Genomic DNA, 27,275 nt, shown 5'->3' on the forward strand with positions numbered 1-27,275 from the left:
AAAGCTCCCCCTTCTGGAAGCCTCAGAGAAAGACTGGTATGTAATTAAAGATTTGCCACGACTCCAGGTTTTGGAGATATTCATGACGCCCTAAATACCAGACTGCTGCTCCGTCTCTATCTAGAAATCAGCATTTTGTCCCCTCTCCGTTTAGATCGGGATCAAGTAAGTTCACTCCCAAAGGCAACACAGGCTAGAAGAAACGCGAAGGAATTCCTTCCACACCAGGGATGGGAGCGAGGCTTTCTCTGAATACACCTTGCAAAAAAAAGCACCTCCACAAACACTGTCTTTTGTGATTTTATTAAGAGATGTTTTCCGGACAGTCAAGCTTCTGGTTGCAGATGCTGCAAACCCTGTAAGGAAAAAAAAAACACAAGATACTGAGTGAGACAGTAGCAGACCATTTTCCATTGCCATTCTCCTACCCAAAAACACTCGTTTAGAGACAGGAGTTCAAACCTGGATCTTTTACTCGTGAAAGCAGCCTACAAATCACGTTCAACGTACTGGCTTTTAAGAGCCAGACTTCAAATGGGTACTGCAGGAGGAACACATACCCTATGGGGTCGGCTGCGTGCTGGCAGATGGGCTAAGTGGTGTGGAAAAAAGCTCAGGCACGGAGCCCTTCTCAGACAAATGCCTCTAGGTCACTCAAATCCCAGCCCAAGGTCCCAGATCTCGTGCTGCAGAACACAGCACGAAGCAGGGCACTCGGACGTTCCCTTTCAGACTCGTCATCACATCCTCACCGAAGGGCAAGCTCAGGTGCTTTGCAGCGTGCCACTAACCCACCGCAGCCAGGACAGCGGTCCCCAAAACACCCACCCCAGCTGACGGCTGCCCCCGGAACAGCGCGAAGCCGTCTGAAGGAGGAGAACAGCTCGCTCCCGCTTTTCTTCTCCGCACCCCAGGCACCTGACAGCCTTCCTGGTGTCATGACACCTCTCCCACGGGTACCCTCACCCAGCCAGGTCCCGCTGCTCGCAGGCTCTTACCTCTCAGGCAGTGGGAACCGGCTGAGGCATGGCTGGCTGTTCCGGTTTGCCACCTTTCTGCTCTGAAATGGGAGTGGTGGGCAAGATCTCTTCTTTGGGTTCCACGATGCTGACATGATCCGGCAGAGGCTTTTTGGGGCCAATCTTTCCACTTGGGTCCCAAGGCAACATAATCTTTACTTTGATTCCCAACACACCTGCGAAAGAAGGATAGAGACGCGCTCATCCAACGCGAGATGCCAAGTGCACCGTCAGCAGTGACAAGCCCCAAGGCTACAAAATAAAATTCTCCCTGAAGAATTCTCTACAAAATAAATGCTCCCTGCATCAAAACCGTCTCCTGACAACACCAAATAGATGGCAACTAATTAAGACAAAAGCGATAGAGCTTAAAAATCTAGTTACTGTAGATCTAAACCAGTCTATTTGTTCATGCACTTCGCAGCTCAGGATGACTACAACGGAACCTCTACCCTTACGTCACGCTCACCCTGATGCGAAACCATTTTTCCTGGGATAACTCAGCTCGGTTCCCTAGCCAGCTGCCTTGTTTTTCTTCTATCCCTTCTCAGACAAATGCCTCTAAATCATCCAGAGCGCAGGACGTCCTGTCCAAGGCGGCCTCGGCACAGCACCACAGAACGTGGCACTGAGCAGGCCGCGCTGATGCGAGGACACCACCGTCTGACTCGTCATCGTATCGTCACCGAAGGGAAGACCGAGTGACTTTGTGCTGGCATTCCTACAGCAGATGCTCTGCAATTAAGTAACCAGAAGCCGATTAAGATGCAGAAGTCACTTTTACCAAGGGGAAGGAGCAGGGTGAGCAAGCTTGGCTGGTTTAGCTGGGAAGACCTGAAACAGCACAGCTACGGGGGGAAAACTGTCAGCAATGTTTGCTTTTCTGTGGGCCTTGTAAGCACCCAAATTTTGCCTGACTTCCCCTGGGAGCCAAGAGAGCCAGAATCCAACTGCAAACAGCCTTTGAACACAGTCAGGAAGCGCTTCTCTATTTTTAAGGTGTTTTGCTACCAGCCTCAGAAGCCTTAAGACACAAATCAGTGTCTGGAAAATCACACTATCAACTGGCAACATTCAATCCCCACTACTAGCAAAGGCAGAAGACTAAAAACGACCACAGGAAGTCCCGTTGTCTGCTAAAGGACGCTTCTCCATCTCCCTTGAGTTACAATTCCCAGGGGCAGCACAACAGAAACACTCTGCAAGGTCAGCGGCGCATCAAAACCGTGCAGCCACCTCACAGCTGAGGAAAACCTCCGACCTGCAGGCACGGAATTACCTGCAGCTGAGATCTTCTGGCTCCAAAGCACTTGGAACAGAAACCACCGGAGCCGAAAAGGGATCCGCACCCCGGCCACTCACCCTGCCGGAGAAGGACGTGACGCACGGCTGTGTCGACGTAGTAATTCACGGGGTCCCCGCTGTGGATCATCAAGCCGTCCACGAACTTCATGGACTTGGCGCGCTGACCTCTGAGCTTGCCCGACACGACCACCTCGCAGCCCTTGGCGCCGCTCTCCATGATGAAGCGGAGGACACCGTAGCAGGCTCTGCAGGCAGAGAGCAGAACGAGCTCTGGGTTAGTCCCGCTGACTGAGGGCATCTCAGCCAAATCCGCGCGGCCCCCCGGCGCCATTTGACACCAGCTTCAGTTACGGGCCTTGGGAAGTTGTGGGCACAGCGACAGGCGCACGTTCTGAGAGCCGAAAGCAGCTCCGTAGCTGAAGGTGGACAATGGATTACATCAGGGGCCAGCCCCCGTCCCTTCTCAGACAAATGCCTCAAAATCATTCAATGAGGACAGGATGCTCCTGGCTGAAGAGCCACCCGCAGCACCACAGAACGTGACGCCGCAGGGGCACCACTCAGCAGGAGCCACCCGCTTCTGACTCGTCATCTTATCATCACCGAAGGGATCTGAGAAGCAGGGCCACCGTCACCTCGTCACCTCGACCACAGCTCAGCCAGAAGGCTTCGAATTGTGTTTTGAACCATTTAATCGCAAAGAAAGAAATGCAAGCTTTATGCACACCAGTCACCCGACTCTTAATCTCATCTCCTGTGGACTTCAGCATTTACTTTTGAAATCCAGTATGTAGCAATTACTACAAAAAGTAACCGTGCACTACACAAAAAGCTGTACACAGCAGAAATCAGAACTCCAAACTGCCCTCTCCGCGTACAGCACTACCAGGTTGAATTTCCAAACTAAAGGTGATGAGGGGTTCTTTTGAAATGGTGCTTGAAGCCTGCACTGCCTTCGATTTGCTCTACTCACCGACGCACCGCTAAGCCTCCCAGAAGCTTGTACCGCAGGGACTCTGCCTGAGCGATCGCGCACAGACCTCTCGTGGCCACCTTCTCGGCATAGAGCTACAAAAAAAAAATAAATGTGATTAGTAAACTCAGCAATGGCTTTATTTCCAGATGCTTTTCATTTAACAGAAGGCAGGAGCTTCATACTGCTCCATGTCCCATCCCTTACACCCCGTTCAGTTAACCCTCCCTTAGCACCCAGCTCCTGGCGGAGCTGAGGACCCCATTAACACTCCACTATTAAAACACATCTGCTGCAGTTTTCAAGAGTTGCTGCTTCCAAAGAGCCCCAAAACACTCAGTACCAACAGAGAGAGGTATCCAGACAGCCTCAGAAACTAGGCCTGCAGTTTTTACAACGCACAAGGTAAGTCTGCTGAAGCCGCCAGCTCAAACACAGCATCCCAAGGATAAAACAGAGGACTTTAACCAAAACAGAAAAAAAAAAAACAAACCTAACTAGCGAGCTGGGAGAGCAAGGTGCGTTTACTCTGACATCTCCAAGAGCCAACATCAGGAGACATTCAAAAATCACGTACACAATATTCATAGAGCCAACAACTCATGATGTACTCTGAGGATTGGTGTCATTAAGTTCATACATTTGCTGGAGATAATCAGCAACCTTCACTGTATAATGTGATGCAGCAGCACTGGCTGAGCAGGAATAAACGTGAGCAGCACCCCAGACCACAACTTTCCACCCCCCAGCCTCCCCCAGAATTTTTTAGAGGAAAGCACTAGTGAGGACACCAGATTTCAACCATTAAAAAGACACCAAGAGATTACTGCCGTGTCACTTTACTATCTAATTCATTACAGTTACCACACACTATCTCAGAGCTCATTCTGTAACAAAGCACTTTTTAAGGGTAACGGTAACGTACAAATAAAAATTACGCTGCTAGACTCGTTGCTCACCTCAGTATTGGTACAGCAACATCCTCTACAAAACAGAATCACTGAATAGTTTGGGATGGAAGGGACCTTAAAGACCATCTAGTTCCAACCCCCTGCCATGGATATTTATAGAGATCTGCTTCTCAGATATTGGGAAAGCAGCGAAAACCAGCCAAACTGACAGCACTCAAAATACCACCAAGAGCCAACCATCTTCTCCTTTCAGGGCAACAGCATTTTGTGAGAACAGGTAAAACGCGCCCCACGATATCTCCAAACAAACTTTCAGCTGAAACCACACAGAAAGTGCACACAGCTAAGTGAACAGCCCACTTACTACTGGTTTAACTGAGGCAGTTTTACCTCAACGCTTCCCTCAGGAAAGCCAAACCTCTTCTGCACGACAGCTGTCAACTCCCGGATGCGGCGCCCCTTCTCACCCAGGACATTCTGGGTCCTGTAATGGATAAAAAACAAACACAAAAAACAGTGAGGTATAGCCGAGAAAGTAAACACACAAAACAGCAAAGTATAACTGAGAAAGTGTCCCCATGTCAGAGCCTGCAACCGTCCCAGAGAGCTTCCAGAGAGCATCTAACCTCATCCAACCTCGACTAGTAGGGGTTGTAATGTCCTCATCCTTGACTAGCAGGGGTTGTAATGGTGCTGTACCACTGAGTGTCATTTCAGAATTTCTTTCCCAAATGTCTTTCCCGAATAACGTTATCGTTTAAAGTTTCAGCAGCACCACTTACAGCCTGGAACAGCCTCCACGACCCAAGAGCAACGTGTCAGTTACCTGGTGGCAAGTATGATAATCTCAGTCCTGGTTGGAGTGACCCGGACTTCTACTCCAGAGTAGCCATCTTCAGCCAGTTCGCGAGTCAGAAACTCGTTCAGCTCAGCTTTGAAGATGCCATCAGCGACAAACTACAAAACAAAGGGGCCAAGTCAACCTCTGGTCAAGCACTCAACATAAAAATCAGGGTTTTCCCAGTTTAAGCCTGGGCCAAATTCATGCCTGAACCGGCCTGCAGCCCAGCAGCTCCTCTCCTCACACAGAAATAAGAAGGAATAAAACCCTCTGCCCTGAGGTTCCCAGGCACAGCTCCCCTTCCTCCGCTCAGCACCCCGCCAGCCTCCCGCCGCCATCTTCCCCACCGGGCCTCCGCGCCGCATCCGCCGCCATCCGCCCCCATCCGCCGCCATCCCCCCCTATCCGCCGCCATCCCCCGACGACAACGAAGCCCGAGACCTCCCTCAGCGCGGCCCCGCCGATATGGAGGCGCCCTGAGGCCGCGGCGACGCGAGAAGCCCCCCCCTCACCTTGCGCTTCTTGGAGATCTGCACCGCCATCTTGAGCCGCGCCGCCCGGCGGAAAAGAGGGAGCGGGCCCTCCTGGGAGGGCTATATCTGCCTTCCGCCGCTCCCCATTGGCCTGCCGCGGTCACGTGGGGCTGACGGCGGGGGACGATGGGAAATGTAGTTTTTCCCGGTGCCGCCATGTTGGCGAGGTTTAACCCTCCCTCTGTCAGAGCGTTTTTCCGCCTTCCCAAGCGGCTGCGAGCGCCCTCAGTCGGCGTTAAAATGGCTGGAAACCCGATGTGAAAGGGCCCAGGCGCTGACAGAAGGATAATTCACCCCGAACTGCGGCCTGGGGGCGGTTACAGAGGCCGTCCCCTCATGGATGCCATCCCTGTCGCCATGAGGGGAGCGGCGCTGACGGGAGGGCGCCAGCCCCGCTCTCACCGCGTTTTGTTTCGTCTTTTACCTTTCTTCCTATTTTTAGTCAGTCACAAATGAAGGAAACGCCCCTCAGGAAAAACGTGTGAAAAGCACAGGCGAGCTTTTCTACTATTTGCAGGGAAACCTCAGGAGTCTTGGCAGCTCGAGAGTGCCAAACTGTTATCCCTTACTTTAAGTAAAATTTAGCAATAGCTATTAACTATTTACAGTTACCTATAAACAGAGATTATGGTTAACTGTAAATTTTGAGCTATGGTAGATCTTTTCTGCTGTGTTTGTGCAGCATCTCGAGGGAGGGCTGTGATCCCTCCGCCTCGCTCAAGCCAAATGACAATAAACATGACAAATGTAGTTGCAGGACAGGTCTTCTGAGGTGTTTTTTTTTTTTACCTTTTTTGACATCATCACCTCTTTTTTCCTCTTTTGACATGTCATCACCCCTGCAGTCTGGGCACTGTGTTACGTGAATAACAACAGGACGGGATTTCTTGCATAAAACTTCCATGGTGGCCAAAGATGGGGAAGTTGGTCATTTTGTTAACATTTTAGGGGATCACAGGCTTTTGGATGTGCTGTGTAAATTAGAAAATAATAATGGGGAGAACTAATAAATGAAAATATCCATAAACTTGTGGGTAAATACGGACTGTTTGGGAAGAGTCAGAAAATGGAAGTCCTGCCTTGCAAACCTCACAGAATGGAACCAGAAGATTTGGGGATAATAGTGAAAAAGGTTGAAAAAAGCTGCTTGGCTTTCCATAAGGCTTCTTTTGGAAAGCCTCACTAGAGATTTTACAAAAACTGAGCAGCCACGGGTGAGGGCAGGGGCACTGCACAGCTCTGGTTGTACAGAGAGGGCCTTATGTGGCTGCTGCAGGGCCTCTGTGCCAAATATATATATATATATATATATATATATATATCAAGAAAGGAAGAAGAAATGGGATAGCATCATTTCGTGGTTCTGTAAATACGTCTGTGGTCCACCTGCATTGTGCCATCTGGATCTCCCTCTCAGAGAGGTAGAGGAGAGGGGTGTTGACAGGTCTGGGACCACCTCTGTCTGCAGTAACCTGTGCAGGCTGGGAAGATAAAAATGTGTTCGAGATCCACCAACCCACACAGACGTCAAGATCACGGTCCTCCCACAAAGAACAGATGAAGGCAGTGGGAGGTGGGTGCTTGCTGCAAGCAGATTTGTTGTATTTTCAGGTTTCCCTGGGCTTTTGGCTGCAGACGGAAACGCTGAACTAGATTTCTTCTGAGCCAGCATGGCTTCTCTCATGGGGAGAGACTCTTTGTGAGGGAGAATAGTGACAGGACAAGGGGTAGTGGTTTTAAATTTTTAAAAAAAAAAGGTCTGTCCTGCAGCCACCTCCTGCACTGCCCCTGTTTTCAGCCTGCTCGGAACCACCCAGAACCACCAGTGGGGACCAAAGGGTTGGCAGCAGTGCCCGGAGGAGCCAGCTCTCCTCTGTGCCAGGGAAAAAAAAGGACTGGTTTGCCACTAGATGTCAGTGGAGACAGTTTCCAGGGTGGGAAAAGCTTCGTGTGTGCCTCCTCACCTCCCTCCTCTCTTCTTCCCAAGGGATTCATTTGTCCAGGATCTGAGGGATGGCGGAGACAGCGGCGAGACGGAGCCTGTCCAGAGAAGCCGGGTGATGCCAGGACCCACTGCCCTCTTCGCCAGGACAGATGCTGGTGAGAGACTTGTGTCTGCTGGTGCCAAACGTGTTTTCCTCTCGCTCACTGCGTGCCCAGCCATCACGTCCTGCCCTCAGCCAGCCCCTGCCCCTCTCTCTGGGCTCGTCCAAGCTTGGCTTTCACAGACCCTCCACCCTTTGGCCTCTCCCCAGTCTCTGCATAGGGCTACGACCCCTCTGAATTGAAAGGAAAAACATCAGGACACGATATCCCTCCCCACCATTCCTCCTTTCCTGCTCCAGCAGTGCCCATTTCCCTCTGCTCCCACTCTTCATCCTCACTCTCAGGCTCCAAAAACACCACGCCGACCCCAGTGCTGCCCCATCCTCCTCTCTCCCTTCGTCTCCATGCTCCTCAAGTGCCAGTTACACTCTCCATGGGTTCCAGCAGCGTTGTTCTCAACAGGGAGTTCCTCTTGCCCAAAATTCAGAGTCAAACTCCAGCCATCTCCTCCTGATCTCCCCACTAGGGACTGAGGCTGGAGCCAGGTCAAACAGGGATAGAACTGGGAGCACTGGGGGCCCGGGGCTTGGACTGGGCCGATGTAAAATGGACAGAAATACCTGCTTAGGCATGGTGTCAGCTCCTGGTGCTGCTTTCTGTCTGCATCCCTGAACGCAGTGAGACAAAGCCAGCTCGTGATTTAGAGGAGGTAAGAAAAGAAGAGAAATTTAGAGGAGGTAAGAGTCACCTTAGGAGACACTTAAGACACGAGGTTGGGACGTGCCTCCAACATCCCTTATCCAGCTGGATGGATCACGGGGCTGACCAACAAGAGTGAGTGAGTGCTCGAGCTTTCCCTAGCCTATTGCTGAGACATGAGTGGGAGAAGTCCCTGCTCTCAGGAAGGCATTCCTTTTTCTCTTCCAGTGCAGAGGCAGTACTGCATTTTCCCTGGCAGCAAAGAGTTTTATATGACCTCTTCTCTTGCCCCCCTCACCCTGCCTTGCCCCTTCCTCCCTCCTCCCAGGCTTGTCCCACTGTTTCTGTAGGCCGGGCTGCGAACAGCTTGCAGAAACGATCCAACACAAACACACACATCTTTTGGGGGGAGGTTATTTAAAGCCCTGCTCGTTTCCCTCCTCCAGCCTTGCTCCATGCGCGGCGTGTGAGCGTGGAGGAGAGGGCAGCAAATTGCGGCAGGGTGCTGGGACCAGGCAGCCCTGCTCCAAAGAACACAAAGGGTTTGGGTCAGGGTTGGAGCAGCATTTGGGGAACCCATGCTCCCAGCACTGGCCATGATAACGCCATGCCAAACTGGGAGGACATCTGTGCTTGAGGTCCTCGCCCTGAGGTAACACCAGACCACCCAGCGCTGGCTTTGTAGGGCGGCCAGGAGCTGAGGACATCTCTGTGCAAGGATCTGAACCTAAATCCCTAATAACCAGGCTCTCGAATCAGTTTTTAGGACTCTCCTAACCTAAACAAAACCCACTGCTTGCTGCTTTCCACCACCTTACTTCAGAACAGGAAATATCTGTCCGAGATCTTTCTTTTAGGCCGAGTTCACCCAGGAGGAGCCGAGCCAATGTATTTCTGGATCCTACAAAGAGAAGGGGAAGGCACGGCGTTCGCAAAAAAGCCTGGCCCTGACGTGCGTCGCCTTTTCCATGCCCTATTAAGGAGAAACTATGTGTCGTGTCAGCATTTCGGGGTCAGCATCGCCAAGCGGAGCTCGGGGGGTGTCAGGCAGCGAGGGAATGTCCCCTCTCCCCCAGACGTGGCCTCGCTAAGCCAGCAGGGCTCCGAGCCTCGGCCTTCGCAGCCGGGAAGGTTTCAGTCCCTTCCACAAATAGCAGCATGGGATTCCTCCCTCGGCTCCGTCCTGCCCCAGCCACGGCCCGAGCCGGGGAACGCGGCTCCCAGGCGAGCCCCGTAGGTTGCTTTGATCTGCTGAGGAGCCAGGACTGACCCTAAAACCTGGCCGATGCTTAGGTTTTTGGGGTACAGAGGGAGCAGGGAAAGGGATGGCCGCCCTTGAGGGCATTTCCCTGCTGCTGCTGCTGCTCAGAGCCAGCCACGAGAGGGCAGGGGCTGCCTCGCCGCAGGGAAAGGAGCTGAGCTCTCTTTGTCCCCGAGGTCCATCCGGATGGGGAAAGCCACGGGGCTGAGGCAGCCAGAGGGCAAGATCCCCGGAGCGTCCATCGGGGCTCCCCTGACTTAAAGAGGAGGTCGAGAGGGCTCGGGAGATGCCAGCTCTGCGACAAGCACAGCCTGGCCTCGCTCAGCTGCCCGGGATTAGCCCCGTGGGTTGCCCCCAGCGACGCTCAGGACCCTCTGCCTGGCCTCCAGGCACAGGATGGGTGCAGAAGGGGCATCCTCAGCCTCCCCCTGCCCCAAGGACAACCCCTGCGCAGCCCCTCAGCGCCTCCGGCTCCTCGTGTGCTTTGCAAAACGCATCCCCTGCCCCAGCCGGGGGCAGAAACGAACGCAGGGGGATTCACGGGAGGGATATTAAACCCCCCTGGATGTCACGTTGGTGGCACCAGCGTCCCCGACGGGGGCCCCTTACGGGAGCTGGGGGTGAGCAGCAGGTCTCCTCGCCGCGGGGAAGCCATCCCGGAGCAGGTTCGGGACTCAGGAGCTGTCCTGCCTCCCCCCTGCTCCTTTCATCGCCCAGACAGCGACATGGTTTATGGCAGCCCCGGGCCATTGAGGGGGCTCAATTAAACCGCTTGTCCCTTCGTTTTCTCCCCAGGAACCTGGCTCCCGTTCAGAGCATCCACGAGGGGCTGGCAGCGGCGTCGCAGCGAAGGGGCCGGGGCAGACGGCGACTTTCCCAGCTCGTGGGCACGTGGGATTTTGGGAGCCCCCGTGCTTTCCCTGGGCGTCGGCAAAAGGCAGCATTGGGAGCGAACGTCCTGCTTGGAAAAGGCCACGATTCCTGCTGCTGCTGCTTTCCCGGGGCAAAATAATGCCCCCGTCACGGGGAGATGATGCAGGACCCCCAGCATGAGCAGGTTTCACCAGCCAGGATGGTGCGGACCCCGTCCCCTCTCTTGGAAATGCCCGAGGGGCTCAGAAACCTCCCCCCGCAGGAGTTTGTTCCTTCTGGTTTCTCTCCCTGCAAAAACAAACCCTGACCCAGGCCTTGGGGCCACGCTGCAGGGGGGGGGGGAATTTCAACACTCTCAGCCAAAACTTTGACCCCATCCCTGGCAAATCCCCAAAGCACCCCCTCAAGAGCAGGTCCACGGTAGGGATTCTTCCGAGCGCTGGCCCTGAGGATGCACCTCCTTCCCCCTAAAGCTTTTTGGGGTGATGGAGCGATGGCAAGCCTGCCCCTAAAATCCCCCCCCTTCCACAGCAGGTGAGTGTTTCTGCTTGCAGGCAGGGGCTGGAGCTGCTGCTGTGGGAAAGGGCGGCTGCTCGGGGGGGGGGTCTGTCTGGGCATAAATCTGGAGCAAGGTGACGGAAGGGCTGGCTGCCCCCGCTTGGGCTGGGTGCTACAACCCCGTGCTGGATAAAAACCCCTGGACCCGTGACGTGGGACCAGGGCCCAGCCACCTACGTGCCCGCAGGAATGGCAAAGAGGAGCTGCGGAGGACCAGGACAGCCTCTGCACGGCCTGAGCTGCCCTCAGCGGAAGGAAATCGGATTGCTGCTGTTGCTGCTGGAACAAGCCATCACCTTCCCGAGAGGAGGAGGAGGAGCAAGCCCAAGGTCAGCGCTCCGCGTTAAACCTACGTCCCACCGCCTTTTTGTGCGGGAACCTGGAGGTCCGGAAGAGAAAACCGCCCAACTGAGCGGCCCCACGGCGAGCAATTTCATCAGGCACACCTGCAGGGTTAATGAATTTTCCCAACAAGCGGCCGTGGAAAACGAAACCCGGGCCGGAGATGGGCAAGACGAGATAGTTCACGTTAAGTGAGTGGAGAGCGGGCCTGGAAAGTAATTCAAGTCGAGATATGACGGATTGCAAGCAGCGGTTGTAAAGCATTTGTAAAGCCCGGCTCAGATGGGAGTTTCACTGCAAGAGCCAGAGTATTATGGTTTATTGCTGCAGCCGGAGCAGCTGCTACCGTTCGAGCTGAATTGCCGTGTCTGGTATAAATCCCCTCGCCGAGGACTCCCGACAGCCCTGGAGAAGTTCCCGAGGAACGTGTCCTGCCCCATGGAGCTGGCCGGGCTCCGGGGAGCAATGAGCTCAGCTCCAGCAAACCCCTTCCCGCACCGAGCGGCCCGAGGACGGCGTCGGAGCAGGGCGAGATGGAGCAGGACCGCGAGGACCGGGAGGAGAAGGAGCCAGGGACACGTTTAGGAGAGGTTTGTAAACATTTCACACGCGGGAGGATTTGCTTTTTCTTCGCTTGGCGACAGCACGGGGGACGGAGTCCAGCAAACCTCCTGGCAGCAGCGGCTCGGGGGACAGGGCGCTGAGTTTCCAGGCAGGAAACGCGCGTGTCATCTCCAGGAGGAGACCTCACGCTCGTGAGGCCAGAGCTTTCAAGACTTGAAGATCGACGCCCCCTAAATTACTGATTTGCAAACTGCAGAAGCTCTGCGCCAGAACTTCTCGGGGGCTTGATCTGGGAAGCCGTCACCAAAGCGCAGAAGTCGGAGCCACCAGCCCGGCCGCTCGGCATCCCGCTCCCCTTAAAATGACTCCATTAAATCCGATAAATTGTCCATGAGCAGGCCCATCGCTCGGACACTTCCCTGTGGGCATCTGCCCTGGTAAACAAGATTTTGCTTCACGTAAAGGGCTTCAAGCACCGTAGTAAATAATTTATCCTTCCTTTAAAAACAGGAAATGAACGAAGGACGCTCGGCGCGCTGTTTAGCGGGGAATTGGTCAGCTCTTTACTATTTAATGAACTGACTGGCTGCTAACAGAGGTCAGTCCAGCAGCTCACACCCCAGCCCTACGGCTTCACCCGTCCCTGTGCGAGGCAGGTAAATTGAAACTTTAACGGGCGGCTGGAGGAGAGCAGCTTGCCCTGGCAGCATCATTTGAAACCCATCCGCTTAAGTAAGTGGTTCTTAATCAGCTTGCAAGCTCCGGGAAATAAGCAGCGGGTAGGAGGAGGCTGCTTTCCCCTGCCTGTTGTGCTCTGCAAAGATTTGTGGCTGCGGGTGTCATCACGTAAGGTAAGGCCGGTCCCAAATTCTGTTCCATGTTTCTCGTGAACTCGTCGGGACGAAGCCTCTGAACCACGACCTCTGCTTCTCTGCCACCTCCCCGCGTGGCTTTTGGCTTTCTTCATGGAGAGGCCGCGCTGCATCGGAGGCTGGCTGCAGGGTGACGTCTCCTCCTGCCACCCAGCGTCTCCTGGACAAGCGCAGACGTCGCGGTGGGATCGCTGGGTGCTGCACAAAGCCACCACAGCTCAGTGGGGAGGACACGGGCGCCTCACCCAGTGCTCTGGTGTTTTTCGAGCTGATTTTGTTCCCCACGCCTCTCCGCGTGCCCCCCACCACTGGTTGCTGTCGGCTCAGCCCCTGTTACTCACCTTTTCCTCCCAACCAGGAGCCCTGCTCCTCTTCCTAACCAGCCTAACCCCCATCTCCTCATCGCTTGGTCTTCACCCAAAGTTTGGGAAACGCTGCAGAAGAGCATGGGGGTCTATAAATACCCTTGAAAAACACCTCCCTCCACCCTCGCTTCTGGTTGTGGAAAATTTCTCCGGCTCCAGTGGGAGAATCGCTGGCATCCCACGCTGCCGCTGCATCATTTGGGGGTATCACGAGCTCGCCCCGACGCTGGGCTCAGCGTGCGGCACCGGCGCGTCCGTGCCGACGTGCACACCGAGCCCTGTGTCCCACTGCTCAAACCAGGTGCTGAGTGCTTTAACTGGCTCTTTTTTCCTCGTTTTTAGTGCAAAGCAAAGCAGCTGGCACGGCTCTGCAGAGCTGCTTGTGCGAGGAGCACGGGATCTGTAGGATTTCTCCACCGGGCTTCACACAACCTGTCTGCAGCCACGATCGGACAAACGCTGCGGACTCAGCGGTGCTGCTTCGGGGCTTGGACACCGGTTCGGGATCGTCTTTTGGACGCTGTGAGCTCTGCTGGATCGTGCCCTCCTGTACCCACAGCCCTCCGCAGGCACCCAAAGGCAGCCAGCATCTTCCCCAGCAGCCACCTGGCCGGGGCTGCAGATTAGCACCACGCTGCACTCGTGTCTGTGAGGTCCTCGCTGGCCACGTTCCTTATTTCCACGCTCTGACAGCTGAGTGACAAAGCCCCGGCTAAAACCCCAGCGGAACCAACGGCCTGTGCACAATGAGGCCGTCAAACCCCAGACGCTGAGGCCGGGTGACGTTTAGTTGGCCGCACGCAAGCGATTTAACTCTAGAAACACGCAGCACCTCCAGTCACTGCTGCCCTCGGCTCTGCACCAGGCGCGCAGATGGGAATCTGAAACCCATTCTGCTGCGGAACGATAAAGATTTAGGATTATTTCTGCGAGGCTGGGGGCTTGGAGGCTGTAGGATTCGCCTTGCTTGGGGAATGAGAGAGGAGCGGTGTGCATCCCAGCCCGGCTGCGGTACTGGGTGCCTCCCTGGTTTGGTTACAGGAAGCAAAGCTACTTTGACAGTGAAGAAAGATGAGGAAAGTATCAAAGAAGCAGCATCACTGCTGGGAAAGCAGCGCCGGAGCTCCTCAGGGGACACTTTCTGACCCAGCACCAGCCGGCCTCCATCCCGCTGTTCCTCCTAATGGCCTCTCCGAGAGGACAACCTGTGCATTAATGGGGCAAAACGCTCCCCGAGGCCCCACCACCAGCTGAGTCTCGGGGCCCGAGCCTGTCCTTCAGAGCAAATTCATCTGATTTTCATAGCTCGTGGTCTGCCAGGCTGCCGGCTCGGTGAGAACCCCCTCCGCCCGCAAGAACCAGCGCTAAAACGGCAGTGAGTCTACGCACAAGGTTATTTTCTAGGACATTAACCAGAGCCCTGGGAAGCCAGCTTGCAAGGGACCCATGAAGAGCAAGAAGACACCTGACCGGAATGCAAAAGCGGAGCCAAAGATGTAACACCTTTTTTTTTTTTTTTTTTTCCCTGATCTTTCAAAAATAGCTCTCAATAGTGAGCTCAAACCAGCGGCAGCAGTTGCGAGGGGCTATTTGCTTTAGAAAATGAGCAGTTTCAGCAAAAATATCAGATGCCTGCCATCCAGAAAGGTCTCATTTTCGGTATCGCAGCTACTCGCATCGCTAAATAAACCATTCAGGCTGTGATGCAGCACGACTGTTTCGCAGGGTCTAATAAATAAATGAAACGCGTTTACCAAGCCTGCCTTTCTGTAGGAATAATACCCCCTAACATCCTAGAATTATCTCCAGCTACGTCTGGCCAGGACTTCAAATCAATAAATCGTCTCCTCGTCCTCGGATTAGCCCGGCCGGGTAATTTCAGAAGCAGCGGCCGCAGTGCTCCGCTATTACCCGTAACAGCTCCGCCAGCTGAATTACCAGGAGACCCCCCCCCCCACCTTGTTATCCGAGCACAATCACGCTCTGCCGGCGTCCTTGGGTAGCAATTTGCTCTGACCCCAGCAACGATTTGTGGCCGGGAAGCGGTGGTGATGCTTCTTTCCCTTCCTGCAGCGTTAGAGCTGCCTGGCGCCCGGCCTTCGCGCCGCCCGATGGCTCTGCGCTGCGCGGGCCCTGGGTACGGTCGCGTCAGCCAAGGGGAGCAGCTCTGATTTACGATTCGGGGAGACCAGGACCTGCAAAGCCGACAGCAATCCAAACCCGACCAGCACGAGCCATTCCTGAAGCAAGGGCTGGGTTAAAGGAGATCACAGCGGTGGGTTTACCGATGCACCTGCAGCCGCCTCTCTCCCCTGCTGCAATCCCTAACGTCACGCAGACGTCTTCAGCTCTCCCTCCTTTCACCTTTCAGCCTTGCAGCTCCCGGGGCTGTGCCCTGTGGAGCTGAGGGCTTCTGCTTCGGGTCTGCACGGGCTCTAAACCAGGGCTCTAAATCACGGGCTCTAAACCAGGGGGATGCTCAAAGCGGGGAACTTCTGCTCAGGAGCCTGACACGGCAAAACCAAACGTTTACAGTTTCATGTTTGGAATGAAATGAGGACATTTGCAGTGAAAGTTATGGGAGAAAATACAACTTTTGGAAAAACTGGTGGCAGATGCAGTGACTCCCGGATGCCACGGGCGAAAGAGGAGGCAGGGAGGGAGGCAGGGAGGGCGGAGGCCCCGCTGCTGGCAGGGGAACCCAAGTGGGCACTGAGGGCTTCCTGGCTCTGCGTGCAGCCTGTCCCTGGTGACGTCCACGGCTTCCAGCTGGAAGGGGACGGACGGACAGTAGCGGGGCTGCTCCTTGCCCTTGACCTGCCTTTGGCTGAAACCCAGGAGCCCGCAAGGCTCCACAGCGTGCTCAGCTCAGGGCTTCGACAGCCTCAGGTCGGGAGGGGGATGAAACCTCGCAGCGACAACTGCCAGGTGAGCGGGGCACAAAACCCAGCGGGGTCTGGTCCTCTCTGAAGCTTCCACGCAGCTCACCGCTTCCCTCTGTCCTCCTTCCGGAGCTTTCCTCTGCAGAGCCCGTCTCTTCTGGCACCCAAACGCGCCGGCTGGTCGAGCACTGCCCAGTTTGCCGTGTCCCGTGGGCACTAACACACGCAGCAACTGCGTGTTCTTTGGCCGCAGTCCCCTCCTTGTCACTCCTCTGCCCTTGCTGCTCCTTTTCGAGGACCTGCACTAATTCCCGTCACCTCCTTTCGGAGGAAAATGCCGGTTCTCTGCTCACTCCACAGCAATGGAAGCAAACCAAGGGTGCACAAACGGGAAAACGCACGCCGCGACCGATCGCGCCTCGCTTCTCCGAAATCAGGATATTCTTACTCACACGACATTAATATTTAAAAAAAACCCTCGTAACCATAGTTTTAAATTATCAGCCTCTCAGATCTCCTCATGCAAGCGTATTCCGTGCATTAATCCGAGGTTGTTGCTGGGTTCTATCCCCGCCTGACACCCTCGCACCCGAGCGTGGTGGTGCCTGCAGTGCCCTCCCGCTGCCGTTCCCCGATGTCCGGCAGGAAGGAAGCCCCACTCCTGGAGAAATTAATTAGTGCAGTAATTTGCCCGTGACACGGAGGTGAAGCTGGATTTGGCCCACTCTGCAGGATTCAGCCAAGCAAAAGAGCTGTGCTACGGGGTTTGAAAAAGCTGCCGTCAGCACTCCCAGTGCAACTGAACCTGGAAATTCATTTGTCTTTTAACAAACAATGGAAAAAAAGGAGAAGCAATTACAGCAGACAAAAGTAAGAGCAGAAGCACACCTCACAGCAATTGTTCTTGAATTTGCATTAAAAAAGAAATATCTAAACCAAACCCACTCCATAAAAAAAAGGTAAAAAAATTCGGGACTGGAAGAAAAATGGCTTCCAAACTGAAGGGTACTTCGTGCAGCGCGATAGCGCAGGGCTTTACCTTTGTGAAAGACAAATCTCGTCTGCAAATGGTGCAGAGGCCCAGAGAAAGCTCGGGTTTGTCCGGGTGGCACCGGAGGCACAGATGAGGGCAGGGAGAGGGATCACCGCATCGCGCCACGCTCCCTGCTCCCCTCAGCACGTCTCACTGGTGCCACGGCCACGACCCCCTCTGTGCTGCTAACGGCGCTCTCTCCGCCCAACCTCTGTTGGGTAGCTGGTTAATTTTGTTTCCACCTCATCATAAACTCGGAAGCGGTGTAAAATCCTAAACCCTTCCGCGGAGAAATCCCGCAGGTCCAGACGTAGCCACGCGTTGTGTGAGCGTTTTCCAGCGCCGTAAGGATGCCCTGGCTCTCCACGTGCCAAATCTGAGCCCCGAGCTCAGCAGCACGCTCTGCTGGGTGACCCAAAAGCCTTCTGTGAAGCTCAGTGAACCCCCAGCCCTCGCCGAGGCTGCCAAGTGGCAGGGGCAGGCGCAGGGCGGTTGTCACGAGATGGGGACGGGGGCTCCTGGGCCCCTTTTCCTTCCCCATGCGCGCTGCTCTGACAGCGCCACACCTGAAAAGCCATTTCCAGCCCATTTCCAGCGCACAAAGCAGCCGGACTCCTCGAGGTAAGCTTTTCCCACATTTTCTGGGGGGAGAGAAACAAGACCGTGGCAGAATATTATTTTTTTTGTGGACATTTCTCGTGGCACACCCTGAAGCCTCGATCCTGCCATGAGCGGAGATTGCAGTGGGCAGCCGAACGCCTGCCGAAGACCACGAAGCTTCCCAGGAGACCCCGGGCAGCTGAAGCGGCAGTCTGGGAAGCACAGACGACAGAAAGCCTGCAGCGCTTGCTTTCCAAAAGCTTTCCGGCTGATCTGAAAGCTCTTCTTTTCAGGGAGGATGCAGAGGGAGGTACAGAGAGAGATGCTGCAGACCGAATCGCTCAATTCTGTCGGCCTCTTCCAGACGACAATCTCATCGGCTTTCAATTAAAGCAGCGTCACGTACTCGGACAGAAAACCCGGCGACGGCTGCATCCAAGAAATAGTTTTAATAATTTACCAGGGGATGCTCTCTTCACTCTGCCAGTCCTGATTTTATCTCCCAGCGGGCCTGCCGCGTGTGATACAAACTAAACCACGGTCTGCTACAGCCAAAACCAAACCCAAGCCGCATTTTAAGGGCTGAGCTCTCCCCTGGGACGCGGAGCCCATTTCGGCACGGCAAAGCAGAGCCTGGCTCCTGGCTGCCGGCGCTTTTCTTCGGCTCGTGCAGGGCCAGGTGGGTGTGAAACCATCGTCCCTCCCCCTCCTCGCCCCGCCGGCTGTGCCACTTCAGCTCTGCTAACGGAGATTTCTCACCTTCCCCGGCCTGGCCCCAGCACCGCGGTTTCTGGACGCAGTGACCCGTGCTTCTGCGATGCTACCAAGATCCTGCCACCAGATCCGCGCTCCTCAACCCCCCCCGGGGCCATGCCTTGAGCAGGGAACTACTTGGTGCAGTGAGCACGTCCGCATTTTCCCAGCTGCGTTTTTTTTTTTATTGCCTCATTTGTTGCAGCCCCGACTTCAGTAAGTTTTCGTTCGTTCTTTCTATCGTTTTCTCCGGCCTCCCCCTGTGCCCCGAATCAGGTCTCAATATTCCCCGGGCACCTCCAGAGGCAGGGGAGAAGCGGGCAGCACCTTTCCTCCCATCCCTCCCCTAATTTTTATTTAGGGCAGCAGATCCGCGAACGGAGAAGAGGTGGGGAAAGTTGCCACAGCATCAGCAGCTCCCCCCCGACCCCGAGCTTCCTGGGAGGCCCAACCCGAGGAAAGGCTGATTAAGGCAGGTTTCCTGCTCGGCCTCGGCCGTGCTGAGATCTGCAGGTTATTAATTACAGGCACCTTGCTGGAAGAGCAAGCAGAAAAAAAGCGCAAGTGGCAGAGCAGCTGCTCCTCTGAAAAAGTTACATGCAGAGAAGGAAAAGATCCTCAATTCGGAGACGAGGATGGGGTTTTTGTTCTCCTTTTTATTAAGAGTGCGAGCTGCTCGTGCTGCACGGGAAAGAGAATACATCCCTGTGCCTGTGTTTCTCTTAACATTCCCGTGGAACAGACAAAAGGCCAGCCCAGCACAATCCATTCGTTGCAGGTCAGTAAGATCACCCCCTCACCTGTGGCTGGGCTCAGTCTCGTCCCTTCCTGAAATCCGAGGAGTGGAACCACCAGGGGAAAGAAACCCCGTCCCGAATGCAGCCACGGTTCTGCTGCCGACTCTCCCAGAGGCCAAAATTTCCGTCTTCGCACTGGCCAAGCTCCCGGTGCTGCTTCTCTAAATACCCCAAGCCAAACGCGTAGCCATACATAACCCCTGCTTTTTACCAGGCACCCTTCTGGCCTCTAAACGAGCGCTGTTAAAGCCACAGCTGTCTCCCGCTTGCAGGCAAAGCGCAGCAAGAGGAGCTTTGGAAAGCACTTCAGGGTGAAGAGATTTTTCGTGGCAAGAAGAAGCGCTCACGTTAATGGCACGACTGATGCAATCACAGCACACCTGCCGAACAGGCATTATCAGCTCCGCTTGTGTTATGACAGCACGGCCTTTAAGGAAGGGGAAGAGAGAAAAGGTAGAGGCATGAAGGGTGCCTGTTAAAAATGGCAGGGTAAGTGGCATCGTCGGCGGATTTGGGGATTAGCATCGTTTATAAGCTATGCTGACAATGAAAAGAGGTGTGTGAAGCAGCAAGAAAAGGAGAGATGCAACAAGCCAGATGCTGAACAAAAGGACAAAGCAGCCAGGACAATAATATTTGGAGGAGCACCGCGAATGGATATAAAAAGCAAGGGAAGACAGGATTTCTCAAAGGAGGAGGCTGCGGGAGCTTAGGGAAAAAATGATGAAAGGCAGCGTAACAGTTCTGTGTGAGGAGTGGAAATGAAAGATTAAAGATCTGACCGAACACCGCAGCAATGCCCAGAGGCCGACGGCGCTGCAGCCCTGCTGCACCGAGCTTTGTTCAGGCAGCGCCGAGCACAGCCGCGACTCCAAACAGCTGGGAGCCAAAACGGGGAGCGAAGCAGCTCGCAGACCTCATGCACGACTTAGCCAAAAAGCACTCACCTTTGAGAAAGAAAAAAGAGCAAAAGCAAGGCGCCGGGTGCAGGAGGGCGGCTGCTGAGCTGGGAAGAAAATAATACGGAAAGCCAGAGCACGAAGGGAGCCTTGGTTCGTGGTGCAGTGGAAACACTCCTCGCACAATTAGGCAAATCAAGCCTATTAAAGGACAATCGCACTGAAGAGGTATTATCAATCACCTTCCCCCTCTTTCTTTACGCAATTATCCTAACGGCAAAAAGGCCGTTGAGCAATTATTTCGATAGCTGGAGCTTTGTTACCGGCTCTGCATTTGGGGAATGATTTTGTTCCTCATATAAATACCACCTTAAAGTGATGGTTAAAGATTGTTTTAAGCTTGTGCGTAAGCGTTTTTCTGAGCAGGAGTTTCAAGTTTCTGTGTAAAAGAATAATAAACCATAGAAATGATACCCCAGAACCCCTCCTCTGTATTTTCTCCCCAAAGGCCAGGCTCTCTCTCAGCCACAGATCTTCCCCCTGTGGAAATCTCCTACGGACATTTTGCCACAAACGTCGCAGGATCTGGTATCAAGGCAACGCCAGGGATTTAGTTCCACTTTTTTATTATTCAACTTTTTATACATAATAAATACAAACTTTTTACAGCCAATATAAAGAAAGCATTTGCACCCATGCTTTCAGTGTACTGACGCTGTACATGATGATACGTCGAATACATGCCCTGTATGAAGAAATCATAGTTAAAAAGGAGGCATATTTTTACAACTTTTTCTTTTTTTAAATAAAATTAGCAGCTCTTACAGAAAATATTTTAAAATACAACTAAAGAGACTTTAAATAACACTTTCTGAATTTTGAAAGTCCAGGTATGAAGGACACAGAAAAAACTGGCCAAAGAAATTGAACATGAACATTATGGCAAAACTTGCTTTTCTTCTGCATTGTGAAGCTTTCAAAATTTTTGCAAACAGTTAAATCTTTTTAAAAACTTTTTCTTTTTTTTTAAACTTAAGAACAAGTTTGATAAACACATAAAAAGACCTCGAACAGATCAACAGGACAAGAGGTGCAAAAGAATGAAAAATATGGAAAAGACTTCATTGGACAGTCACAGATTTCATAACTGATCAATGAATTTTTTCTTCAAACAGCCCCACTCTTGGTTAAAGATCCCACTGGGAAAGGAGATTGGCAAATACGAATGTCTCAGAGACCCAGCTTGGGTTGGGATTTACAAGTATGTGCAAAGTTTATGATAAAATCTTGTTAGATGATTTTTGCAAATGCAGCCTCAAAAAATAGCCCTTGTTAGTAAACTAAAGGTAGACGATTTACTGGCTTAGAAAAAAAAAATGAACACATAAAAGCGCGTTCGCTAGAGCCCATATAACAGCTCAAAAACAACAACCTTGTGATGCCTTTCAGCTTTGATCCGATGGGTATTGCTATTCTGAGAGCAATCTAGGAATCACATCTGAAGAAAAACCTGCTTTCACCTGGTTTTCCCCTTTCCTCTTCGTGTTACAGCTCCGAACACCCTCTTCCCTTTTCATCCAACCACCAACAAAAAGCTTCCCTCCCAGAGATCTCTGATTTAAACCTAGCTTTGAAATTCTTTTACTCTCTCTGTCGCCTAAGAGTAATTTGCGACCATGGTCTGTTGTGCTCCTCTTGGCCACGAAGGCGGTCTGAAGGCTTGGAATAAACCAGAGGCTTTCCTGGCTCTGGCTTTGGCTAGTTAACGGGCTTCAGGTTGGAGAACACTACAGGAACATCCAATGCAAGAACTAAATAATGCATGTAAATACTCTAAATGTAACTTCTAACTCTAGCCAGATCTTTTGATGACAAAGATATATTGCTAATGTTGGATAATAAAGTACACGGCAATAACTGGGATAAGAGTGACCCAAATACTTTAAAAAAAATTAAAAAAGAAAACAAAACCAAAAAAAAATCTGCTAAGAAAAAAAAATGAAGCTCAATTTCCAGATCTAGACAAAATCTCACTTACTTTCCTACCGGTTGGTTTATGCTATGGAACAAGATGTTGCTACTAATTCAGCACCTCCATATTAGATACTCTATTACTAAATGTACTGCATAAATATTAATACAAAGAACATTTAGTTCTGTTTAACTGTTGATTATTGAAGAGGTGTGCATTAATGTAATTAACGCCATATGATCTGCATCGGTTTTCCTTATCTATAAGATTATTTTCCTGTTTCTTCCTTCCTCAAGGGGAGTAAAGAGGAGCCAGCCTCTCCTTATACTTATTTTTTCAGTTCCCTTTCTCGTTCCGCAAGATCTGATTAATACCTAATCAGACAAGTAATGCTACTTGAAGAATTGACGATCTTTAACACATTCCTATGGCAACAGTAATATACTGTACTAATGCACGTGATAGAAGTATGCTGTGACTAAGCTGCATGAACGAGGCTCTTTCCTCGGCCTCCGTATAAAAATTGACCATCTTCAGCCAAGAGAGAAACCTGCTCCAAGGCAATCCTCTGCTCGCTGTTTGGCCCGTCTTGGTTTGTGCTAAGAGAGGAAGAATGATGTCTAGAAATCAAAACAAAAAAAAAGGCACAAAATATTCATGACCGTGGGAAGGAATCCACCATGTCACTGTCACAGAAAATCCTCCCTATCTCTTGCTCTATTCAAAGTCTTCATCATGCAAAGGTGCCTAAAAACGAGATTGACCAAATACCGCGTTTGGCCTTGATTGTAGCACTACTACTCAACTAGTCCGCTCGTTACACCAGAGTGATTTCCACGTCCTCTATCTTCTCTGTTGTCCGGCGATGATGCTGCGTAGGGGGCGGTGGAGCTGCTCGCACCTGAAACAGCCAAAACCATCCGGTAAATATCCCCAAACTCAACATTTCCGAAGCTGCACAGAGCACAGCTGCAACTCTGGGCTCGTGCCTCAACGTGATGCAAAGACACAGGCCATACGTTGAGATCAACAACTACGGCGAGTAACCAGCCGGACGCAGGTCCAGCTGTCCCTGACCTCAGGTACACGATACAACCAAACCATTGATGCCCTTTGTGATATTGTCCTGTCACCAGTCTCAGGTGGCTTTTCTCCAGCGCGACTGGCAACCGTGATGGTGCGATCATCTATTTATTCTGCCTGCACCTATGGAAAATCCGGGACGCGAATCGAGGGTGGATTTTGGACTTGAAGCAGATGCTGACATCTGGTGACACCTTTGCCTGTAACTTACGTGGACTGGAAAGTACAAAATGCCCCGATGCATTCACGCAGCCTACTCATATTTAATCTATCGCTGACCTCAGTGATATACACCTGAAATCCAATGCCATTTTTATACTCTGCCACATCAGTGAAGTTAGTTTTGCTCCTGACAGAACATTTCCTTGGGCTTTAACAGCACTCCATGCAGGGTTTTTGTCATGTTTTCAGAACACACCAGAATGACTTGCTATGAAAAACACGAATTGTGGAGTATGAAACAGCTGTGCAGTCCTGGTTGGTACTGTCAGCACTACCATAACACAATATTTTAAAAACATGCATATTTAAAATGCAATACTAAGAGAAATCCCTTTAATTAAGACATGACACTGTTGTAGTATCTTGAAAAGACACTCATTTGCAAGAAACAAATTAAGTAAATACAAATCTACAAAACGAAAGAGTTGAATCAGTCATTTCACCAGAGAATAAGATAACTTGCAACTTCTCTATTCAGTACTTAAATGTTTAATAATGCAGCTCTGTATCTTTCGTCTGTATTTCACTAAGGCTTAACTCACTGACTGCTGGAATATTTGAATATGTTTTTGAATATTCATTCAAAAATACTTTTTCTGCAAGCTCATTAATTAAAAATCTTAGGAAAATACAAAATGTTAATTCTTGATGTGATTTGTTGTAGGACTTTGAAATCCCCCAAATTTAATTCAAAGTTAACCCTAGCAGATGAACTTTGCAAGATTTAAGTGATGACATTTTTCCTTTCCTTTTCTGGCAGGAGCTCTCTGTCTAAGCAGCAAAAGCATCACAAAATGTGCAGGGTATCGCTGTTTAGAACCTTTTAATTAAAAATCCTCGAATCAAGCAGTTTGGAAAAAAAATAACCCTAAATGCAGTGGAGTTCCAGGGACAGCATATCACATCAAACTGCCGGCAAGCAGATTTGTCTGCTAGCACATTGTGTGGCTGGGAACACAACCTCTGGAAAAAAAAAGCACTTGTAGAAATCATACGATTAAACTGTTCTGGCATTTATTCACCACCTCTTTATTGGTTCTGCTCAGTGGGTATTACATGTGGCAACAGCAGAAGTAATCTCCCAGAGCCTCGAAAGGTGGTGTACGTTTATTGACTAACATCTACATTATAGACGTAACAATTTCCTCCCAGCTTAGATTTCACAATTCATGTGCCTCACAAAGAGACACGCAGCTATTACAGCTACCAAGGCAGATGCAGAAGGGCAGGTTGGATACAAAGGGGACAGATAAAATTCAAGGTCATTTTTAAGCCCAGTCAGTGACTTATTGTTTAAACAAGCGCAGCTTTGTTTTGTTCCAGTACCCACTTATCTCAAATAGCTCTCGTGTCCCATAGCTTTCTGACACATCTGGGGTATTACCAAAGGGGAGTGACGAGACCTTTCCTCGCACCATTCTTCCGAGATGCTCTATTATTATACGGAGTAATTGGATTTGCAGAGCACTGAGAGCCAAACCATCAGGTGCTGTATCACAGGCCACGGGAATTCCACCGCTCTGAATGCCCCTGTGCGGGATTTACCTAGGCTAGTGAAACGACCCAGCTTTAAAACCTGGTAACATCAACAGAAAACAGCATTTGAAACTTACAGGCCGCAGTTTGCCGTATGAAGTTTCAGGAGGAAGTCGCGGAGGCTGTGAGAATCCAGGGGACTCTGAGCTGAAGCTGTTTTCTGAAAGAGAAGGCATCAGCGCACCACAAACAGGTCACTCAGTATTGCTGAGTTCGCTTTATGTTGCAAAAAAAGCTTTATTTTTTTTTTTTCATTTAAATTTAAATTTTAAATTCAACATTTTAAATTGAGCATTGAGCTGAACTGTTTCTTCGGCTACCACAAAACTTCTTACCGTTAGCTGACGGCGATCTGGGGAAGTACTGGGAACCTCTTTTATCTGGACTATGGTAGGGGCTAGTGGGAGGCTGGTCGTACAGCGGCAGCGGCGGGAGGGCGTTACTGGGCTTCGGAGTTGGGGATACCTGCGTCAGAGAGAGGTAAAGCCTTACTCCTCCACTGATTTTATCTACACACCACGGCACGAGAAGTTCTCTGGGGCATTAGCATGCTAGGAACTTTCGTCTGGAGAAAAACTATCTGACAAAAGTGCTGTCAAGGTACACTAGAGGAGGAAAGCCAAGATATCCACCAGCGATTACAGATCTATTTTTAAATCATAGGTTGCCACTGAGCAGAGATTTTCATCCTTTCCCAGGTATAATTTAGACAGGCTTTTTGAAGGTTATCTGAAAAAAAAAAAAGCTATTTGGTCAAGCGTGCCTCTCCACACATACACAAAAATGTGATAAAACTGATCTAACAACTCAATTCCGTTTGTGCCATTTAAATGTTGAGGGGAACACAGAAGCAATACACCCCTGCATGTAATTGAAACAAACAATATGAAACAAAATCAGCATTAGGATTGTATGGCACAAACGCGTGCAAAGTTTGTCCAAAAAGCACCGTGAATGTCTCTTTGGTTACCTCTGACAGCCCCGAGGCACTCCTACCCATTTAAAAACAGGCGGCACTTCGGCATTTTTATGTCAAATTAAGTGAAGCTCAGTCAGAACAGAGAAACTCAGCGTGCCCAGGAATGCAGCTGAACACATTTCTATGTTTTCATGGTCTTCCCGAATCAAAGAATAAAATACTGGAGAAATGTCTGCAGGACACACGGAAGTCCAGTTTCCAGCACCACAGTTACAGAAGGCGCCCGATTTTCTAATGGAGTATGGGGATTACAGAACTATACTGAAATGAGGACATTTTGGCAAAAATTACTGTACTACAGTATTCAGCAGTATTCTCCCTTTCAAAATTTGAGAAGACGCAGACCAGCTTTAAGTATGAAAACATTAAATTAGGGCTAAAAGAGCCTGTAATTCTCTTTTTGCCAGGTTCTGTTCGATGTCTCAGTCCATGCCACGAATTAATTACAAGAAGTAGACTGTGAATTTTCTCCTTGGCTCATTTCCTTCCTACCCAAATACTTTCCTTTATTCACAAATCTGCTGCATTTGCCAAAACACATCAGTTGGTAATTATTAGGCTGGGTAAGGAGCTAAAAGGTAAGCATTCACTTTTTTTTTTTTATTTGTTCTTTTTTTTTTTCTGTTAAAGAAGCAGCAGATCTTTGTAGTCCTGCAAAATTTCCCAAATTGTGTCATTTCTAAATCATATTTTCATAATACATAGTACATTAATAGCCAAAGGAGAAGCTCAAGACTGTCAGAGCTGGTCACTGAGAGAAAAGGGTTAGTGTGCAGAAGCTCGGTTTCCTACAGGAAAATGCCCTAACAAACTAACACCACACATACAACTCTCCACGTACCTGAATATCTCCAATCCACTGAGTCTCTCCATTTTCTGAGGCTGTAAGCTCTTCAACTAACACTGATGGGAATACCCCAACACGTCCGTTGAATTCTCCTTCCCAAAACCCATCATCGTCTTGATTCTCCTTGTTCAAGATGCGGATGATCGCTCCTTCTGGGAAGGACAGCTCATCATCTGTCTGGCCCTCATAGTCATAAAGTGCTTTTACAAAACAGACTGTGGAGAGAAAAAAGTGTAATCAGCATCAGCCTGAAAAAAACCCAAGTGCTATATAAATAATTGCTGAATCAAATTATTTTACTTTTCCTTAATTTTAGTTAATGTTAATCACAACTCTACAAGATAGCCAAGTAAATTATGTAGATTTTTGATTATAGGTAGATAGTTATTACGAACAGATGTACTCAGGTGCAGGTCAAAAAGGAGAAATTGAGAAATAAGAGGTTGGACTAGGTGATCTCGGAGGTCTCTTCCAACCTAAATGATTCTGTCATTCTGTGAAATTCTCACG

General features: G+C 50.9%; 2 protein-coding genes, 1 long non-coding RNA gene and 3 other non-coding genes across 7 annotated transcripts in view; 1 reads left to right on the top strand and 5 right to left on the bottom strand.

The window, feature by feature from the left end:
• Window positions 1-287: 287 nt before the first annotated feature.
• RPS3 (ribosomal protein S3) lies at window positions 288-5,709 on the bottom strand. The gene is made up of 7 exons (XM_013191299.3): window positions 5,562-5,709; window positions 5,035-5,165; window positions 4,599-4,692; window positions 3,298-3,392; window positions 2,382-2,569; window positions 999-1,195; window positions 288-356 (listed from the first exon to the last, which is right to left on the bottom strand). Exons 1-6 carry the CDS (start codon window positions 5,589-5,591, stop codon window positions 1,002-1,004), a joined length of 732 nt encoding a protein of 243 aa, XP_013046753.1. The 5' UTR covers window positions 5,592-5,709; the 3' UTR covers window positions 288-356; window positions 999-1,001.
• On the bottom strand, window positions 627-757 carry LOC125180060 (small nucleolar RNA SNORD15). The gene has a single exon (XR_007158289.1). It is a non-coding gene; the product is annotated as a small nucleolar RNA SNORD15 (small nucleolar RNA).
• On the bottom strand, window positions 1,562-1,710 carry LOC125180059 (small nucleolar RNA SNORD15). Its single transcript, XR_007158288.2, has one exon. It is a non-coding gene; the product is annotated as a small nucleolar RNA SNORD15 (small nucleolar RNA).
• On the bottom strand, window positions 2,783-2,932 carry LOC125180058 (small nucleolar RNA SNORD15). Its single transcript, XR_007158287.2, has one exon. It is a non-coding gene; the product is annotated as a small nucleolar RNA SNORD15 (small nucleolar RNA).
• A 453-nt stretch (window positions 5,710-6,162) lies between the features above and the next one.
• LOC125180048 (uncharacterized) lies at window positions 6,163-22,107 on the top strand. Its single transcript, XR_010828470.1, has 2 exons — window positions 6,163-7,682; window positions 10,384-22,107. It is a non-coding gene; the product is annotated as an uncharacterized lncRNA (long non-coding RNA).
• The window catches only part of FCHSD2 (FCH and double SH3 domains 2), a 148,634-nt gene continuing 142,275 nt past the window's right edge, over window positions 20,917-27,275 (bottom strand). For both annotated transcript variants that reach the window (XM_066990026.1, XM_066990025.1), the window contains 4 exons: window positions 26,760-26,980; window positions 25,275-25,404; window positions 25,017-25,099; window positions 20,917-22,999 (listed from right to left, as the gene is read on the bottom strand). In XM_066990026.1, coding sequence (XP_066846127.1) covers window positions 22,916-22,999; window positions 25,017-25,099; window positions 25,275-25,404; window positions 26,760-26,980 — 518 coding nt within the window. In that variant the 3' untranslated portion in view covers window positions 20,917-22,915. The remainder of the gene's footprint in view (window positions 23,000-25,016; window positions 25,100-25,274; window positions 25,405-26,759; window positions 26,981-27,275) is intronic.

The sequence above is a fragment of the Anser cygnoides genome, chromosome 1, assembly GCF_040182565.1.
Source record: "Anser cygnoides isolate HZ-2024a breed goose chromosome 1, Taihu_goose_T2T_genome, whole genome shotgun sequence".
NCBI classification, from domain to species: Eukaryota; Metazoa; Chordata; class Aves; order Anseriformes; family Anatidae; genus Anser; species Anser cygnoides.